The following is a 21,448-nucleotide window of genomic DNA, read 5'->3' on the forward strand; positions in this document are numbered from 1 at the left end:
GGCTGCTGACACATCCCATTAATGGTATGGGTGATGATGTGGTTCACATGACACACAATCTTTACACTGTGTGGGTTGGTAGACAGTACGGTCTGAGGATAGAGCTGCAATATCGATGACCACCCACAGCAGCGGTTTGCAATTGGTGGTCGCCATTATGTCACATCTATAGCATCAATTAACTAACTAAAACAAAGCCTTTCAAAAAAAAATTGACACTGGAACATTCACCAATATTATATTAATACCTAAAATGACTGAAATCAACTTTGAAAGAGGTTATTTAATGTGTATTTTAGGGTTTTAGTTTGTCCCAAGTCCCATCCGCTAACATGGAGGGGGTGGCGCTTATGACCTATACTGCAGCCAAATACCAGGGGGAGCTCTACTTGCTTTAGCTTCACTTTGAGGAGCAGCTCTGCTGTCCACATTTTTACTGTGGTTGGTTAGTTTGTTGGTGGGTAGGTAGGGAGGTACTTACTGATGCTGAAAATTCAACATTCAGCTGCATCAGTGGAAAAAATAAATAAATAAAATCCCTAACCTTTTTTCAAAATTATAGAATATATGAAATGCCGTAAGTTCAATTAAGACTCTTGAGACGATGTCAATTGGTACGGCTGCTTAGTAAAAAGACTTGAATTGAAGCTAGATAAAAAATAATTGCACAGGATACTACATTGATTTGATTAGAAAATGCACAGTAAGGTTTGTGCAGTCTGAATTAACAGGCACAGCGTGTCGCTCAGAGTTTAATTGGTTTAGGCTTTAGATTGTTGTGTTTATTTTGTTTCGCTTCTCCCCAGAAATCCAATCAAATGATTTTGGCTAATAATTGGATTCATATCTAATTAATTCTGACAAAAAATAAATAAATATTTGTCTCTAACTTTTGCCAAAAAACAGAGCCTTATTCTAGGAAAAGGTGGGAGGAAAGACAATGTATTCTATACCATGCAGGGTGTAACTTTCACTTCTCACAATCAAACTCAGAGCCATTCTTTCCCTGTCAACCTGTCACATGTGGCCGATGCATTTCTTAACCTTCCTGCCACTTCTCCAGCAGCATGTTTATTCATGTGCCGCTATAGACGGTATATACACGTTTCAGGAGGTGATGGGAAAAAAGGTGTCACAATGTCATCACTCAATAACAGAAAGGTGAAATAGTTTCCTTACTCGTGATTCTTTTCCATTTTTATCAAAACGTGAGCATATGAATTACACCATTTGACAAGTAAAATGCTAACCTTGGCATATGAAAACAGCGACTGCAGCGTGTCAATAATTCATCGGATGCTATGAGCCATCCATCACTGAGAGACTTGAACACTACAGGAGGCAGCATACAGTAACATATGGTTACACTTTAGGGTTGTTCTAAATACTATAATTGCAGTATGTTTAACTGTATATTTTTATTTGAATTATTTCTGATACCTTTTTAGCATCTCATCTTCCATACCGTTTCATCCTCACTAGGGTCGCAGGGGTTGCTGGAGCCTATCCCAGCTGGCAAAAGGCAAGACATGGGGCGATTAACAAAATGATTGTATTTCTGAAGATCTATTATTGTTTTTTTTCTCAGTGGAGAAAATTGTGTCGATAACACAAAGTCTCCTCAATCACTTGTAAGTGCAACTTAACAAATCTGTTGTCCTAAGTTGAGTTGTACTAGCGTGAGGCCCAATGTGTGTGACCTCTCTGCATTGTGTGTTAGTCTAATGCTTGGCAGTGGGACTGTGGCTGTGCACACTATGACTGAATACTGACAACTGATGGATAGAAACACAGGAGAGATCAGAAAGAGACCGGAGTGATCTGTGGTAGCGTAGCATAGCCAGACTCAAGTCTCATCAGAATATGAGTCTGGTAACAGTCTATTGGGATTTTATTGTGTAGCGTGTTTCAACCAATACAGAAGAAACTCAACAAGCAACGGGACAGTCTAAAACCAATTGTTGGTTGGTTTTTCCTTCAGACTAGATCTGTGGTGCAAGATCCATCCATGTCAGTCAGAGGAAACTATACGTAAAACTAGAGCCTAATTATAGCCATTACAGAATAATCTGTAATTGGCCAATTGAAGACTTATTTTTCACTATAAAAGGCAGGTAATGTGTTTTTCTCAGATATGATGACCAACAGAGGTCACTCTGACTCCTTTCATGTCACCATCCAGTCACGAGTGAAGTACTACTGAAGAGCTGACAGCACATCTGCTTCACCAGCACATTACATTATTTGCCTCATTAGTAAGTTTATACGGAAGTTTGTAAAATAAAGAATAACTCAAGTTTCTCATTTCTCATGTTGTCTGTCACGCTGATATATTAGCAAGCTAACGTTATGATCACTAGCTAAAGTATTACATTGCTAAAGGCTTTAACTGACGGCACAATGAACGTAACGGTAACGTTACAGTACCTCAAAGTAAGATTGCGCTCACTCAGGCAGCTGCATTCTACCAGACTGGACAAGTCTGGAGCTAATTAGCATAATGTGTCGCCGCCGTGCAAAATCCATCGTGGGCTATATTTATTTTCAGCAGCACACGGACTGTGTTTTTTGATTTATGGTGTCAAGGACGAAAAAGCACATAAGTTAATATTTATCATGTTTATGATTTATTTTATGTTCAAAATGTTCATATACTGCTCATTCTTCACAAGTTCTGATAAAAGTGAAAATAAAATAAAAATAGTAAAATCGGAATCGGCCTCAAAAAATCCATATCGGTCAGGTCCTACATGAGACAACATCAAACTTCCCCAATGGAGATCAATAAAATATTATCTTATCTTATCTTATCTTATCTTAGCTTAGCTTAGCTTAGCTTAGCTTGTCAAACTAGCCACCTTCCGCAAGATAACCACAACAACTCTCCAGTAGGAGCTTTCAGTGTCTCGCCTGTCCTCTCCTTCCTAAAATGCTGAGTCACACACAGTTACTGCAGTGGACTTTCTAAAACTTGTTCATGAACTATAAAGTCCTTTTTCTTGCATCTAAGGTCAGATTTATTATCAGTTTCCAAGATTTGTTGTGTCCCAAAATGAAGACAGGAACCAACCACCTTTAATGACAGTTTAGCTCATGATTCACTAATTCTATAATTATGACTGTAAATGAAAGCATCAGAAACTCGACACGCTCCAGGCGAGATGCAACAAGTTGCAGAGCCTGACCTCTAAAAACAGCAACTTCTATGTGCAGCACTGAAAATGAACTGCACTCAGCAGAGCAGATGGACAAGTCACACTACAGTGCTCATCCATGAATATCACTGCCTGTGTCTCAGTGTGGGGTCCATGAGCATATCTCATCCTCACTTCAATGGAATCCTGTCTGCACGATCGCATCTGAAACCCAAGAAACTGACGGACGAATAGTGTTTAATGAGATCAGAGAAACGGCCGAGCGCCTGATGCAGTGCAGCATAAATCAATGGCTGTGCAAATTAAACCAGCTAACCGCACCGGCGATAAATCAGCCTCCGCGGGGCCGTGGCACCCGGACGACGTTAGTCGCACGATGTAAGCGCACAACAGCTGACGGGATAAACGCTACGCTGATCCCACGTTCCGACACACCCGCGGCACATGCCTGCATCGCTCACGAGCGAGTGGCCGTATCTCAGAGCCCTGCCGGCGCCCCGGCCCCTCTCAGGAAGCCAGCCGTCCTGATAATCCTGTTATCTGCCATTAAAGGTGCAGGGGGTGTCAAACGGGCTGAATGGTGATGCTGGCACGCCGGAGCGCCGGGATAATGCGGCTCCTCCTCACCTGTCATGTGTGTCAGGTGAACCCTCACAGTTACACACCAGATCTAAGCAAATCCGTTCGGATGCCACCCAGACACGCTGGCGTGCGTGCGGGTGCACTCGCGCAAGTTGCCGCTGACAGCTCGCTTCGTCGCCAGATCCGCACTCAAGGTGTGCATCCCTACGCGGCGTGATGTGAGCATACATAATGTATGAAACATCTACATGTAGCGTAAACATATGCGAGCTAGGTTCACGCATGAGAACAATGCAAAGCTATAGCAAGTGGCGTCATCAGGCAGCAGAACAGAGTGGCACGTTCGCTCTGATGTCGAGTGTTTCCCTGTAGACTGCGCCGTTAAGGGTTGTGCTACATCTGAACACACACCGTGCAGTATTTCGCATTCAAAGTTCGGATTCTTCGCTCCGTTTAACTTTTCCAAGATGTCACATTGCCTTTGTTCAATAACTGCTCTACGACTCCATTTCTGGCTACAGCTCCCAAGTTATGAGACGATTACCATTTATATAGCTCGCACTATCGCTTACAGAGTAGATCCCTTATTCACAGGGTGTTAGCCCTGTAGGGATAATGGGATTCCATTTGAACACCTTGCACCCTGTTTGTGGCCTTGTGTTTTTTTTTTTTTTGTTTTTACGACAAGGCTGTGTTTTCAGCATACTGGGCTGTAAACGACCTGGTGTCATGTGGAGAGGATATCAGCAGAGGTTAATGGCAGATGTAGACACGCACAGTGTACTTGTACATGGTGCATGCGGGTGACAGCGACCCATCTGTATTCCCCATTCCATTATAACCACGTACGAACACTGTGGGGTTTAAGACAGCGGCCTAAGAGACATTAGGAGGATCGATGTTGATTTCAGAGTGAGGGCTGCAGTCTCATTTCAGCAACATCCACCATATAAGACAAAAACATGCCATTGATTTGACTGGGTGAAATATGTCATATGATTTCAAACTAGACTTTTTCGTGTACATGTGGCTCTGTGGGTAAAGCTAAAGTCCTTCTTCAGTTTGACTGGAGCTTTTTTAAAAGAAAAAAAAATAGTTTCAAATACTTAGTCTGACTGAAAGTAAACTTTAATAGATCCAGATCAACTGGTCTAATCACACTTCATATTTATTAATGCACTGCAGCTGACTGACACTTCTTTAAACCCCTAAGGTGAATTGCAGAGTGTATTATTATGAGGATGTTTGGGAGTCAATTTGTTTTGACTGTCAGGATTATTTATTGGAAAAGGATTACAAAGATAAGAAGCTCAAGAAAACAGAAGTGCAAAGACGAGGAGTGGGGCAGAAAGATAATGTACCTCCGGAAAAACTTCTTTGCTTTTTTGCATGTGATGCCAGCAATAAACAAGTGGTTTTCATCAATGCCGTTATCCTACAGGCTTTGCTTTGAAGGGGCCAGCTGTGAAACAGTGGTTTTGGAAGGACACCAGGTCAAATCCCAGGACTGATGGAAAGAAATGTGTGAGAGTGGAGTGAACGAGCATTGCGTTCCTCTCTGCATCCACCGCTGAAGTGCCCTTCAGTGAGGGATACGACGCTCTCAGATCTGGGGGCGCTGTACGTAGCTTCCCGCTGCTTTCAGTGTGTTCACTGCCTTGTGCGTACAAAAGCAGGGGATAAATGAAATATTTTTTTTCAATACAAACTCAAAGTAGAAGAAAAGACAGAGAAAGGACATTTAGCTGTTGTATGAAGAAAAGGAAGTCATTCCAAAAGCAAGTGTTCCTCGGTGTAGATTCATTCTGCAGTTAGCCAACATGTAGTAGCTATGCTAAAGCTAATACATACACATCCTATAGTTGACAAATGTTGCAGCAAAACTGTTGATCATAGCTGTGATTAAACTGTAGTATAATTTATCATACTGCTGTATTTTTGGTCGCTGTTTGTGCAGCTGGGGGGCTCCCTGTCAGGTACTGTCGTCAGTAATGTGGGGGCACCACAGGGCACTGTCCTGTCTCCACTTCTGTTCACCCTTTACACCTCTGATTTCTGATACAGCTCTGGTTCTTGCCTGGTGACTCTGCAGTGGTAGGGTGTACTAGAGATGGACAGGAGGTGGAGTGGAAGACACTTTGTGGAGTGGTCCCAGGCAAACCACCTAGTCCTGAACGTGGACCAGACCAAGGAGCTGGTCACTGACTTCAGGAGGAAGAGGACACCAGTGGAGCCCGTCAACATCCAGGGCCTGGAGGTGGAAGCAGTTGACCGATACAAGTACCTGGGAGTCCACATGAACAACAGATTGGACTGGAGGGACAACAGTGATGCTGTGGACAAGAAGGGCCTGAGTAAACTGTTCTTTCTGAGGAAGCTCAGGTCTTTCAATGTGTGCAGTGAGTTACTAGAGTCTTTCTACCAGATCAACAAATTGACTCAAAAGGCTGGAGGAGAGGACAGGAGGACACTGGATAAACTGCTCTCCGTCATGGACAATCCATCCCATCCGCTACACAACTCACCAGAGGGACGGAGGAGACTGATTCACCTCCGCTCCCATAACGAACGCGAGGGAACTTCTGTTACACTGAACTCTATCCAGCTGTACAACAGTTCATCTTTTTGTAACAAGTTACTGCGACCAAGCAATTTCCCTTGTGGATCATTAGAGTCTAAAAAAAATCCCTCTGATGCAGAATTGATTGACAACAAACTATTTAATTATACCCCGAAATGCCAACAATGATGCACGTACAGGGCGCAATAACAGACGAGCGACCAAAAATAGACACATGCTCTAGGAATGAACAATAGATTCCGCATGTGTAAGATCGGATCTCTAACCGCACATCATCTGGCACTTTGTGTAATGTTTATGTCGGGTTAAACAGGTTTAGCAACTCTGGGGAAATCGATGTTTGATACATTCGAAAGTATCTTTGTCTAATTCTCGCTTTGTTTATTTGCATTTCAACATAAGGCGGTCTGTGTTGTGGTCCACGGCAAGTTACTCAACTCCGAAACAATTGCACCAGTATGTACAAAACCAAACACAAAAGTAAGCTGTTTACATTTCCAATCAAATCTAAAAGCATTTTAAAAACATACAAGCGTCTGCTTAGATGGATTTGTGGAAATTCTACAACAACATCCACAAAATCCCGTACGTAACGACTTGTTTGTACTGTATATGAATATATTATATAGTAATCAAGTTCACAAATACTACCTTTTAACACATACAGCCAGGAAGGGGAACATCAGAAACTACTATTGTGATATGTTTGCAGAAACGCTACAAGGAACAATAAAATGTTCCTGAAGCCATCGAACAGCTGGCTGTAAGGACAGGTGAAAACGTATGGCTTCTCCACCCAGCTGTGACTGCGCGTCACGATAGCTCCGCTCCCTGCGCAGGCTCTATCAGGGCTGATGCATCAATGAGAGATGCAGATGGAGCTCCATGTCAGCTTCCCGGCAGTGTCACAGGGTTCATTGCCTAGACCCTTAATCTTCCCCGACTCAGTTTTTCCGCTCTTGCCCATCCCGTTCTCCTCCGTCTTCGGTCGGTGTCATTATGGTCTCCTCTAACCCTCTCTGGCAACTCCCTCTATCTTTGTCTTTCTGTCTGCCTGTCTGACCTGGACATCACCGCTCTCGTCGCTTTGCCTCTGAGGCTTCTTTCTGTGAATGCCACGCTCGTGATGCCGTCCCGTTTTGACATGCTCTCCCTCTGATTTTATTCAGTGGTCGTAACCCACTAATTCTTTGCGGAATGAGCTGCTGGTGTAGCATCTCCAGCCAACTGTGTGTACATTTTAGGGTTAGGGAGTTCTTTTAGCATGTTACACTTTCGCTAACAGGACGTACACATAGAAAGATTCACTCTGTTATTTCATATCTAAAATATGATGCAGATGTTCTTGTACATTTTATTCTTGGATGGAGATCGTATCCTTAAACCCTACATCTGAAGCTGTGCAGGCGGCCCAAAGAGTCTACTGGCTTCATGACATGTACAAATTATTTTATCGTAGCGTAGTAAATTATATGGTTGTGCTTACACAAGGCACCCCGAAAAAGACCTCTGGGTCGAAACGTCGGTCATGTCTGCAAGTTTTTCATTAAAATAAGCTTGACTTTCTACATCAGAGCTACGAGTGTGCGACTCCAGTTTCTTTTGTTTTACCATAATGTTCCCGCTGTCAGCACCTCGCCAACGCTGGTGTGCGCTCCCCTTCTGCTTTTGTGCTTACACAATGGCCATGCGGTCCTTTGTGGCCTATAGCAAACGGCAATATGCATAAAGGGTTCTGACGAATGTAACAGTGAGATTTTTTTTGCTTAGAGGTAGCAAACACTGGGAATTTGGGCATGGAGGTGGAAGCAAATTTCATTTTCAACTAAATTTCAAAGAATAAAATGAAATTTAATCAGATTCAAGTACTCAAACTACTTGAAATGGTAGGATACATCCAACTGGAGCTATGAATATCGGTTTCTATGTATGTATTGTACATCACTTGAAATTATTACCAAGATCATGAATTTCCAAAGCTGTCTTTATGGTCAGCTGTAGTTTAGTGTCACCAGACACCACAGGACAACCTCAAAAGGTCCATGTCCATTCTCTGACGGCTCACAACTGTTTTGGAGGCACAAGGGAAACCTACACAATATTAGGAAGGTGGTCATAATGTTATGCCTGATCAGTGCATGTTTTTATCATTGTAACCTGTTAGGACGTAGGCTCCATGTAGACCGGTTACAGGCTGCAGCATAAGCCTAGCTTAAGTCAGTTAAGCTAAACAATAATGTTTAGAGTAATAATGTGAAAGGGCCACGGTGATAATACACAGATATAAAAAGCTTTCCAGTTCAATCACTGACCTGACTCAAGCCAACAGGAGGGAACATTTTCATTGAGATCCTTGTTACTATTTCGGTCTAGAACCTCAGCTACACGAGTTGGGCATAGCATCACAGAGCGATCGGCTTGGTAAGGTCAATTCAATAAGAACGTCTGTGAGTAGTTACTGCCTGTGAATGAGGCTGGTGACAGACACAGCAGCCTCCTTACTTTGGCATGTGCCAACTCTAAAAATATCCCTTTTAACTCTGCCCTCGGTCAATACTTCTGTTCTCAATTTGTCCTCAACTTGCAGCTTGCGTCTTGGTACATTATATTTAGAATATCCAATGTCTTAAATGTGTTTGCAGGATACACGCCATTTTGCATTAGAAGCGCTACAAATTATTATATTTTTATTTATTCAATTAGTGGATTAATAGTTAATAGATAGTGGATTAATAACAAAGAAACCATTTCTAACCTTTACTGTTACCTAGGAAACATTGTGTTGTTTACTATGTTTTTCCATGAGTTAGCAAAGACAGCATGAGTATGATTCACTGTAATCGACTTGTGCTGATTCTAAATGGAATTCACAACGTAACCTAAGCATACAGCTGCAACAGCACAGCGGAAAAGTCTCAATCCCTCTTGACTCACAGGCACAAAATGACAGATGCTGCACAAACGAACCATAACCCAAGTGAAGAAAGCAATAATAAAATATGTACAGAGCAAGTGATTTATGTAGCATGTTAAATGACTAACAAGCTGAACAAAATGATTTCAGAGGAACTTTCCAACCTTCTTAAAGGCAGCGAACCATTATCTGAGTTGGACGACGGTTTTGGAGTCGACTGCGACCTAACACACACATTTCTGAAAGCATTCTGAAAGCAACAGATGGTCAAGCCTACTTGAAAGCATTTTGTTAAGGCTAAATTAAGTCCCGCGTGTTCATTTCAAATTCAACATTTGCTCCGCGCTTTACGATGATATATAGGATGCCAAACGTGGCCATTTGGAGTTGTGCGCAGTATGGAGCACATCTGACTACGAACATATGAGATGAATTATTCAGTCAGCATATGCTCTCACCAACTGTCAGCGCATCCTCTGATCTGACATCAGTGCTACGATACAATGGAATGTGTTGAATTCCAGTAATACAAACCAATCTGGTATTAAATTATTCACTCATCATTCAACCAGCCGGCCCTCCACAGCTTGAAAACAGTCCATCACATGAGTCCACAGGGGATCGGACGGTTAATTCTGGGAGAATTCAGAGATGGCCTCCCAACTGGGCCAGCTGGAATATATAGTTGAAGCAGGAGACATATATTTATATATGTATAGGACGTACAGTCGTATTGGAAGAGTGCACCAGTTGAAAAAGATAAACTCTGTCATAGCAAAGAGAAAGCAAAGCACACAAGTGATTGGCAATTAGCAATATGGATGACCATCCACCGTCCAATACCAGCAGACTTCCCCTCGTGGTCAGGTAAGCAGCCTAGTCTTAATTGCAACTTCCTCAATCGAGAGGGACAGTTGTGAAAACGAGAAGCACTATCCATCTGGGAAAAAAAAAAAAAGACAGCAAATCAGTGGGGGAGGGAAAGAGAGGAAGGTGTGGGAGGGTAGGAAGAGGAGAGTGTGGGAGGGAGGGACAGATAAAGACTACCAGGGTGATGGGAACACGAAACACAGCTTTCCGCTGCTTTGGTTTGAGACTTTTGGGATTTTCTTTTTTTGCCTTTCACACATCGAGATTGCGCTAATTATTTTTCCACTGAGATAAACTGCAAACTGAATCGAAAACCTTGAAGCGTTTTCCCCAAACCGCTGTGATGCAAGAGCCCCGCTAACTTTGATGACAGATACCAGCGCTCAGGTCTGAACGTTAATAGGAACCAGGAGGTGGCTAGATTATAGCACCGAGACTGCAAACGGTGGAATAAACCTGTCTGCATTCATCCTAAGGTTAAAAAAAATATATATGTAAAAGTGTAAAATTGACAAATTGCTCACATTATTTCTTGGCGGTGGAAAGGGATTTTCTGAAGTCACTATGCCAGGAGTGTTTTAGGTAATTTAATGAGCTCCTGGCACAGAAGCCCCGTCATTTTCTCTGTACTTTTGGTTCGTACGAAGAAAGGACGGATGCAAACACAGGTTGCAAGAAGAGCATATGTCTCTTGTCGGGTTTTCAACTATGAAGGCTGAGAGTAAGAGACTATGAGGATGAGACTGATCAAGTCAGGAAGTCACAACGTGCACGTAAGCGTAAAGCACAGAAAACGTTTCACCTTGGGAAGCTTCGCACGAACACATTCGTTGCCCACCTGAAGGCAACAGTCGCCACATGCTGGAGGGCAGGACGGAGGTCTTCAAATCAAAAATGGCAGCCAAAGTGTGCCAAATCAATCCCCTTACCCCATGAATTATTGATGTCACTCTGTGCTCAGTTCCAATCTCAGCTTCCTCCCTGTAAGCGTCCTTGTGGCTTTTCTACCTCAACTCATGGCTTTCTTGTTGATTGGAACACGTTTATGTGGAAGCTACCAAGGCCGACTAGTAGGGAAAAACTTTAGAGCAAACACGGTGTGATTATAACTAATCTAAATGAACGTCTGAAGCAATGTTTTTTTTGTTTGTTTGTTTGTTTATTACATCAACTCCAGAACTTTGCATTCGCCCAGAATTAATCACAAATCCGAAGGCAGGAATTCACCACTGGCTCTGTGCCTTCTCTAAGTGGAAGTAAAACATTGTTGCCTGGCAGCAGAAAGAGCAACACATCTCCGTGCGTCTTTAGAGAGTGAAAAAAGGAAAAGAGCACTCCCAGAATGCACTCGGGCCTAAAAAGGAGAGAAGAAAAAAATAATAATAAAGTCCAATCATCTTTTTTTATGAGACCCTAATAGTGCAACAAATGTCAGAGATGATGTATTACTGCGCGTTTGCCGTGCTCGGATGTCCCCGGTCCTTCGCCTGGGCAATCATTACGCTTATCAGGAGCACTTCGTTAGAGGAAATCAGGTCAGAGACGGGGACGGAGGAATAGTCTGTTTGTGAGCATCTGCTCCTGCCTTCTATTCAGCGTGTGCATTGTGTATTTTGTCTTAGTCCGTAAGCAGGTGGCCATGTGGCCAAAGGAGTCCTTATAAGGCACGTCCTTGTTGGCTCCTGCAAGTTCCAATTTTAGAAATCCATGGATATTTTACCATGTTCAGACTGAATGTACCCACAACATTCAGATTTTTAGGTACATTGGACTTTTTGTTCTTCACATACAAACATCAGGGGGAAGGACACTGGAAACACCTCTCAATATATCTACATACAACTTAGCATTCAATTTAATTCATAAAGCCTCAAATACAATCCGATAGTCTCAAGCCATGGCTGGATACACAGCTAGAGACAGTGGTAAGGGAGAAATCGTAAGCAGAACCAGGCTTATACGTTGGTGGATGCATCTGTTTGAGGCTGGCCAGGTAGAGACAGAAACAAATGTGGGAGATGAGGAGAAGAGAGAGGAAGAGAGGAGGGGAAGAGAACAGCAGAAGCATCCGTCACTGGGAAGAAGTGGTTACATAAGGTCACTGGTTTGCATCCCCTGAGGTTGAGGGGCGTTGAGCAAGCACCCAACTCCCCAAACTGCTCCCTGGACGGCGCATGCATGGTTACAAGTGTGCCCCAAAACAGATGAGTTAAAAGCAGACGATTAACTTTACCATGGGGAGTAAAAAGGATCAGAATGTACAGTAGAACAGATGAACCTAAGTGGACATTGAGCATGTGTGCGGTTATACACACTGCTAAATAAAGCCAAGCTACTACTTTTTTTTTTTTTTTTTTTTTTATTGACCTGAAAGACAGGGGCTGCTGTCCTCCCATCCCACATTCTGCAGACACCGTGGACTCGGCCTGACGCCTGAGTTCTCTCCATCGATTCAGCCACAGACGAATCCGACCCGTCCAGGTCAAAGCACGGCGTTTAAAGCGAGACTCAAAACCAGGTCCGGGCTAATCTCACCGCTATCTCTCCTAACTGCCACGAGAGAACAGGAGGCCATTAGACTGCATTACACTACATTACAGAAAAACTATTTGTCCCATTTTCATGTGCTATTCCTTTCCGGTCCCCAGAGGACAGAGCATAAAAAGGATTTCAAAGAGAGAGTAAATATGTTTTCCCGAGGGAGGCTGGGACAGGCCCTGCCCACCGCCACGCCACACGAGCTGAGATGAAAGACTGGAGGCGCCAAGGGGAGGATGGAGGGGGGGATCTCCACCTTTACTCCCGTAGTCTTTATAAATAGCTATTAGGAGCGAAGGAGCTACTGGGAATTCAGACAACGGCAGCAGTTGGTCCAGCATGTTCTCCTTTTTATACAAGGAGAACAACAAGCAAGGCGATAAACAAACTTTCATCCCTTCACTCGCACGTACGCAAAAATGGAAAACAGCAAACACCAAAGCCGATAAGTTGTGTGGAAGCGCATCACACGAACAGCAGAGCGTGTTGTAGCAGAAAAGGAGAACGGGCGGGAAAGGTTTTCCTACCTTTTTCTGATCCTCCAGCTTTTGACTCGTCGACTTCTTGCCATGCTTGCTTGCTTCCGGTACATCCATCCCTGGTCCAGGTAAACAATAACTCCAGAATGAAATCTCGGGAAGTGAGCTGAACAGTATCCGGTTTGCTACAGTTTGCCGACGAGGGCCCGTGTCCGGCTCGCGCCTTCACCCGGACACAGGCGAGCCATTGCAGGGGGGTCGGTTTGTGAGGCTAAAGGAAGGTGCGTCTCTGAGCGTTATTATCGGGTAGGAGAATCTGTGAGAAAGAAGGATTCCAAACAGGTAGCCTGAGGCTACCGAGAGAGGCTCATAATGATAACTGGAGCAAAGGGAACGCCGGTGAGGACTTCCAGCTTTCTCACTTTCACATGAAGGAAACAGCTACGCTCGCTTCTTCTTCTTCAGAGTGCAACCCCTGGCTCCAGCAAACACTCCTGCCTCCACATCTGGGGATAGAAGAGACATAATATCAGATGCACAATAGGCCGAAAAAAGAGAAGCACAATTTTAGCTCCACAATTAATGCAAAAAGCTCTGCCTCTTCGAAAAGTCAATATTCCCCTTGGGGCTGCACTGTACAAATGGCAAGGGGTATCTGCATATCAAAGTGAATGTTGCCATGGTGCTGGGAGAGACAGTGGAAAGGAAAAGCCTCTGCTACATGCTGTTTGTTCTACGCTGAGCGATTGTTTTCGATTGTTGTCTGTTCCTCCAAACCTATTTTCCAGCAAAAGTAGCGGGGGGAAGGACTGAGTCATGCTGAGGTCGGGTAAACTCACACCCTGGGACGGGGCCAAGCATGGAAAGATAACCACAGGGTCGGCGGCCGGCCCCTCTGTGGACTCCACAAGGGTTCAAGTTGTCTGTTCGATTTACTCGCATCCATTCCATTCAAAGGTCTTACACATATGCATAGAGGGATTTGGGAACGGAACCCCGAACTTGCCAGTGTGTGCATACTTTATTCTCAGGCACTAGTACGACTCCGTACGAACAAACTGTGAATGTGCCTTTAATTCATTATTTAACGGCACTAATCACTGCTGTTGGTAATTTAGTAAAATATAGCCTTACGCTTTGCAGATTTATTTTGCATATATGGCACACGAGCCCTTTTCTGAGGAAGCTTATTATTCGATTAGCTTAGCTTAGCACAGGGACTGGAAGCTGTAGGGGTGTGACAACCGTCCCTCTGTTTTGGAGGATGTCCTGGTCTGTTTTATGCGAGGGTCACTTGGCCCTGCAGGCTATAAAATCTCTCACGTGCCAACTCTCCCATCGACCCTCCCTTTAACACCTTTGCGCAGCATACGTCACACACACACATCCGCCGCTTTGCACCGACGGTTTCGCCGACTTGGAACGCGAGCAAAGTAAGGAACGTCTTCATCAAACTGACAGCACGTACAGGGCTAATAAAAAAAAAAAAAAAAACAGCAGATACAGAAGCATGAGGCGTGAACGACGGCTGAACTGTTTCCAGGGGAAGACTTACAAATGATGAACCTGACTGGGACGAGCTTGTTGTTTCATGACTTTTTGTTGGCATTTGCTACTAATCAGTGGCTTTTGTTTTGAACATCTTGAGCCTTTTGCTTTTTCATTAGCTTGTCAATTCAAATAATGCGATAATATTCTCTTACTTTGCATATTGAAGGCATTAATAATATTTAATTATTTATTTCAGCCTTTTCATCATCTGGTGTTTTATTCATAGCGCAGATGTAATCAACCTGATGAGGATGTGTTTTCTAGAGTTGCCGTGCGTTGCATTTTTGCCTTGTCATAGTGTCACAAAGATTACAATAAATAGGAAGTAAGCGTTCGAGAGTTACAGAAACGCATGTGAAAATTAGACATAAGAGCACAAACGGCCTTTTGTGTACTGTAGCCACTGTAGCACAGACAACACAGACCTAACAAGTTTAAAAGAAACCTGAGAAAAATGAAAATGGAGGCTAATAGGACCAGCAGATATCAGATTTCAGTCCTGTTTGCAACCATTGGTGATGAGCTGCAAATTGTAAGTTAATGAAGAGCAGGCGAACACAATATGCACAGAGACAACTCACACAAAGATCATGGCCTATACACAGCCTTTTGCACACTATGCATCCTTTGCACGCACTGTGCTGCTAATCAGTTTGCAGTCACCTTACAGTAATGTGTTAGTCTGCTTATTAGTCTGCACTGCTCTGTTGTTGTGTAGCGTCTTTTTATAAGTGCATTGTGCTGTCTGTGTTGTATTGTTTGCACTGTTTGCACGGTTTGTCTACACTTGTACCATTTGCAGTGTTCATATTGTTTTTACTGTTTTGTTTTGTCTGCGTAAGATGAACATTACGGTCAATCTCTTGTATTGTACTCGTCTTGTGACTCCATTGCGTTATTTTATTATATAGCTCCCGTTACATATGACAATGATAATTTGTGAGAGGGGGAAGTGAGATTTCTGGAAAGAGTTTCATACAGTAATATTATAAGAGATAACATGAAGTTTTCCCATGATTTCATCTCATCACACATATTTTAAACCAATAATGTTCCTTGTTCTGAAGGCAAAACACAAAACAACTGGACCACACGAGCACAAATACAGCGCCCCACTCACAAAAAGAAACACAAACACGATTACACTGTCACTAAAATCTATATTCTTTGCTCTGCAATTCAGCCACCATCCATCCTCAGCAGCTGGCCAATCACACACTCCGATAATCCCTCAAGGTAACACACCATGAGACGAGGCTGCACAAAAAAAAAAACCTCCCCAGCCAAACACCACTGAGGCCATAAGGGAAGCTGACCTCATCTCTTTTTTAACACCAGCCTTATCCTAATAGTTCTTCTACGCCACTAAACACTCAGAGCACCACATAACACCGCAGCCCTGTCAGTTCCTTAGGGGCGATCGTGTCATATGCCGCCGACTGGTTCACTTCTTAGAGGACATCATGAATTGAACACTGGAGCCCAACAAGATTTTCCAGTGAAACCCAGAAGTGTTAGCTGCTACAGTAAGCTGTAAAAAGCACTGCTTCCATGTACCAGGGGGATGGCTTTCCATTACATTACATAGTAGCCTCAAACAACAAGGACTGCACAGGGAATATTCGCTGCGATAGGTGATAGGTGAAAATTAAGTTCTCCTTAGACCAGAAACACCACAATGTTTTTTTTTTTTTATCTAGGCAATAATACTGCATCCGCTAAACTTGCTAAAAGCACAGCTGCATTGCCCCAAGACTTCCTCATTTCCCTCAGCATTGGAATTACATGGGGGGCTTTCTAAACTCATGCATACTGCATGAGTGCTAATTTGCCCCTTTTTTTTTGCCTTCTTGAATATTACAAAAGAAACAATGAAGCCTCACAGGGGATGCCATGGCACACTTTCTGTTTGCTGCGAGGAAGAGGCTAGCCGGTGCAGGCTGTCGCAGACTGACGAGATGCCCTCCTATATATAGGCCACTGGGGCCAGAGGTCATTCTCCATCTGCTTTGCCTGACAAGCAACAGCAGGTACAGAGCACCCTTATTGTGAGGCAAGGACAGAATCAACAGGGGGGGAAAAAATCCCCTGGCAGGTCAAAGGCTTGTCTGGAATGTCTAGGTTTCCAAAAACCTTGCACGATGCCTAGATTTGCAACAATCCTCCAAGTACTTATTCCACATAGCTAAATGAACGGAAGCTGGTCTTTTATTTACATAGCACCGTCCAATTTAGTTCGGAAAGGCCTCCAGTCACAATGACACATCAACCCACTCATTTCCAACCGCACCACTAACCCTCTGGGTTGTAGACGACCCGCTTTACCTACTGAGCCGCAGCCGCTCCCCAAACTAATTAAACCTACTAAAAAAGAAAAGGAGAAGAAAACACGACAAACACGCAACTCAGAGAAACTACAGAGCTGCAATTTTTTTTTTCCCAATATTGCGACAGGCCCTTTTCATCGCAGGCATTTAGACGTCCTGCTAATTCATGTCAGTGTGACAGTGAGTCAGCAAACATGACACCAGGACTCAAAACAAAGTCGCATCACGGAGTTCAGCTCAGCTCATTTTTCTCCATGTCACCTATGGGGCTCCGTACAGTCTAATTAATTAAAGTCTGTCTGTCTGTTAAAGCAATTTTTGACCAGCTTTTGGGTTAAAAACTATCAAGTAATATTCACAGACTTAACAGCACCAAAAGACAAATGTCATTTTACATTAAACATATAATTAAATGATACGAGTCACATTTAATTTCAAATAAAATCCTGGCCCATTTTTTGTGGTTTGTTTAACAGCTCAACAACTAACATGCTGTTCTCCTGCAGTTTGTTCTGAACTTAAAAGTTACAATTAGTGATAAAAATACATAAATAAATAATAAAAAAAGACTAGTTCTGGCATCTTCTGTAAAAGGCAGATTTAATCAACACGGTCGATTCTCCTTTCTGTTTCTCTCCATCATCTCGACTCTGACTTAAAGGAAATCAAACATCCAATCTTCATTATTGACAACTGAGACGTGTTTTACCTACAACTACGAAATAGATTTTCACAAATGAATGACTGAACAACACACTATGATCTTACATAAGATTTTTCATGAACCAATTCATTTACCTGTGCAGAAACAGATGTTAAATAAGTCAATTGAATTGTTTGTCAAATGTGTTCCCATATTTATTGTTTAAGGGAATATTAACGTGTGCTTTAATCCCCTTTGGTTGTAAAGAATCTTATTGGAAGTGTAATCTACATATTTATGAGGAGCAGCCGGTGCAGTTTCATCCCAGCTATGAAGCGCAGCGCTTCTAATCCTACTTTCACCCTCCACAGATGCTAGACATACCCCCCCCCCAACCCGGTGGCCTTTCACCAGCATTTGGTATTCAACGGGTGTGTAACTCTCCAAGTGGTCAGTAAAGTTTGATTCATGAGGCCTGGGGCCATAACTACACACTGCTGCTTTAATTCAAGAAGATGTAAATGATGGCCATAGATCCGGCCTGATTTCCTCGGGGAGAGCAGGAGGGTGGGGTGAGCATGGGTCGTAAATTATCACCTCGACAGGTCAGAGGTCACACATAAAGAACGCCCCCCCATCACATTAAAATGCTATAATGCTCTAATGGCATTCCTTCAGCGTGGACCTCATTTTATCGGCCTCAGTGGGAACCACGGCCAATCAAAAGACAGCCGACACCGCCACTAAAACAAATTTATACTGCAAACTGTCCTTGGCACAGGTATACTATTAAACACTTTGCTGGGTGTGTAGTATGATGAATCCATCTGAGTAGTGGAGCAGCAACTTCATCTCTACCAATAAGGTGTCATTAGAATATACTGTCTGATGACACACCTTTTGGAATTGGTTTGGGGGCTTGTTTCAACCAATTTCAACCAATTTCAACCAAAGATTAAAAAAAAATACCTCTGTCTGCAATTAGGTAGTCCCACAACCAATCAGAGTCATTTTGTTGTAAACTAATTGTGTTGGGTCTGGCTTCCAAGCAACTAAGGTGTACACATAATTACACCCATAATCTATCTATCTCTAGATTAATAGGATAAAAAACAAACAGGCTAATCTGAATGTTCATACAGATTATGACATTTGTAATATAATAGCCATACTGTGCCAGGCTCCATTATTATTACTGCCATTACAGGCTATATTATTACTTATAGGCTGCTATAACTGCACTAGGGATCCATTGCTAGACATTATAGCCCTTTGGGGACTTTGGGGACTGACCATTGGGCAGCTCCCTTGTAGAAACCTCAGCACATTTAAACCAACCTTACCCAAACTGCAAGAGAGGAGGCCAGGACTTTATTGCACTGAATGATCATTTGTTTCATCAAATGTTGTTTTTATTGAACCTATAACACATGCAAGAACGTGGTAAGATGAGTACATTACGGCGCAGGCTGTAACGGTTAATATAACCTTTAAGGTGCTTCGCAACAAGCCGCAGCCAAATACGCAGGGAGTCTTTATAAAATATTCAAAAACTCAAAAAAAGGCATGAAGATTTCTGTACAAATGCATCATAAAATAACTGGTAACTTTATAAAAATCAACGACTGCACTACAGCGTATTTTCGGCGCAGCACTTAAATATGAACCATATGGGGGAACAAAGAAACCAGATACTACAGTAAATATTAATGATGTGCAAAATATGCATTGTCGCATTAACATGCACAGGCCCAGCAGAGGCTATATGCTGGTGCATAGAAAGCGTATGTGGTCCTAATGGTCCAGATTATGTATGATGGATATTAACCACAGAAAATCTTTCAGGATACCGGACAGTCAGGCTCCAAAGCCAAACATTTTTCCACTGGCATCAGTCAATACAAATGTCTCCTGTAGATAGTGAGAACACTGTTGTGGCTGGTCCATGAAATGCTCGGTTCTCTGATATTACCATCAGCAGGCATTGTAAGACTGGGTTGAGCCATTAACTACAATAACAGATGCTGTAATATGTTATGCGAGTGCAAAACAACCACATGCAAGAATACATGACTGAAATTCCAATGCTCAAGTAACAAACTTCCTTTGTTCCAGACACCAAAAAGTTAAGATCAGATCATTTCCAGGTGTTATCTGGTCATTGGGTCTTAATGGCGCAGCTAAGGAAGCCTCGAGGCGCTCCGCTCCCCGCAGGAGCAATTTGGCAAACAAGTTGCACAGACCCCGCGGCAAGAGTCCCTGAGTTTGACTGAATGTAAGGGCAGCATCCACGCGACTCCCCGTCAGATACACCTCTGATCCGTCGTCAGCGTCATATCACACGGTTGGACTTAAAGGGGAGATTTCAGACAAGCAGGAGGCAGATGGAGCGACAGAGACGAGGGAAGACAGAAGGGAAGTCAAGCAGGTGGGACGATTTAAAAGCCTGGGAGGCTAAGCCGACGGAATGTAAAAACTACGTGAGGAACGACGCTCGCTGCAATTAAAGATGCATTTAACAGCTAAATCAAAGCAATGCAAACTAGAAACAATTGACTTTTTTCGTGTGATTTTACATGCAAACAACCACTGGGCTGACTGACAGAGTCGCAGCTAGCAACATCTTTAATTGGTGTGGGAGCAACAATGTGCACCCTGGCTTCTTTCTGTTGTCACGGTAACAGAGGAGAGGAGGCAGCCTGGCGTGTGTGTGTGTATACGTCTGTTCGTGGCTGCAGGCGTCCTAGCTCTCTTTAACGGTGTAATCACTGTTGTGAAGGTGAAGACTGACACGAGAACAGCAGCTCATTAGCTTGAGGAATGACACGTTGAAGTGTCAATTCTGCGCCATTTGTTTTGTTCCGCACACTTGCCCGAGCCTGACATTTTTCCCCGGCGCCGCGCCGCTTTCTGGTTTCCAGAAAACGAGCATTTGGTTGTGACTGAGAAAGCGATTCAGGAACGATACCAGGACTCTCGCGAGTACAACGGTAACTGCCAAACCAAACACCTCTGTTTGCTTTGGATTTGGAATCACTGCGAGATTCCAGCATTGTAAACAAAAAATGGACAACTAATTATATCGAACATGTGCACTCACAGTAAAAATGTGACACTGTTGGGGAGGCAGCTCGTTCTGGGATTACAAAGGTAAGGCAAAACCATACTTAAAAGGGGAGAGGTGTGTAATTTTCGAAGAGTTGGACACAACAACAGCACAAAACACAAAATGTCAGAAGACACATTCCTGTTTTTACAGCAACCCTCCAACTACGACAATGTTTTGGCTTTGGCTCTTTCACTTTTCCATCCCATTAACTTATTCTCTCGTTAGCCTCTCATTCCTGAATTCAGTGTTATTTATCTTTATTTCTGTGCGGTAGGAAATAAACCTGAAGTCTCAGCACACTGCAGTATGAAGGTATCCAGAACAACAATCAGTCTCAATATGAAACTGAAATAGTTGAGTCTAAGATCATATATTAACAGGAAGTTAAAGACTTAATTCTTATCAGAATGAATAAAGGTCAATGGTAACGTTCTTGTCCTTCAAAGGTATTTTGCTTTTAGTATCTTTTATAACAGGTGTGATGGTGAAATCCAAATGCTCATTTCTCTCCGCCAGCCATTTTCTTTTCATAAAATTCAAATCCACAGCCCTCAGACTCTTATATCCATCGCCACATAAAGCCTGCCCCAACTTTTTTGGCAGGTCTTCACCAGAGCATGATAAGTTCCCAACAAATGGTTTCCAGACCAACTTTCCGCCACAAAAAATGTGTAAGGGGGGAAGTTAGTCAGGCTTCCC

At 43.1% G+C, this 21,448-nt stretch overlaps 1 protein-coding gene across 4 annotated transcripts in view; it reads right to left on the reverse strand.

The window, feature by feature from the left end:
- Window positions 1-21,448, reverse strand: part of nav3 (neuron navigator 3) — a 407,174-nt gene that overhangs the window by 282,243 nt on the left and 103,483 nt on the right. For all 4 annotated transcript variants that reach the window (XM_047575822.1, XM_047575819.1, XM_047575818.1 and 1 more), the window contains one exon: window positions 13,168-13,625. In XM_047575822.1, the coding sequence (XP_047431778.1) occupies window positions 13,168-13,236 (69 nt within the window). In that variant the 5' untranslated portion in view covers window positions 13,237-13,625. The remainder of the gene's footprint in view (window positions 1-13,167; window positions 13,626-21,448) is intronic.

This window comes from Mugil cephalus, chromosome 22, assembly GCF_022458985.1.
Source record: "Mugil cephalus isolate CIBA_MC_2020 chromosome 22, CIBA_Mcephalus_1.1, whole genome shotgun sequence".
In the NCBI taxonomy this organism is placed as follows: Eukaryota; Metazoa; Chordata; class Actinopteri; order Mugiliformes; family Mugilidae; genus Mugil; species Mugil cephalus.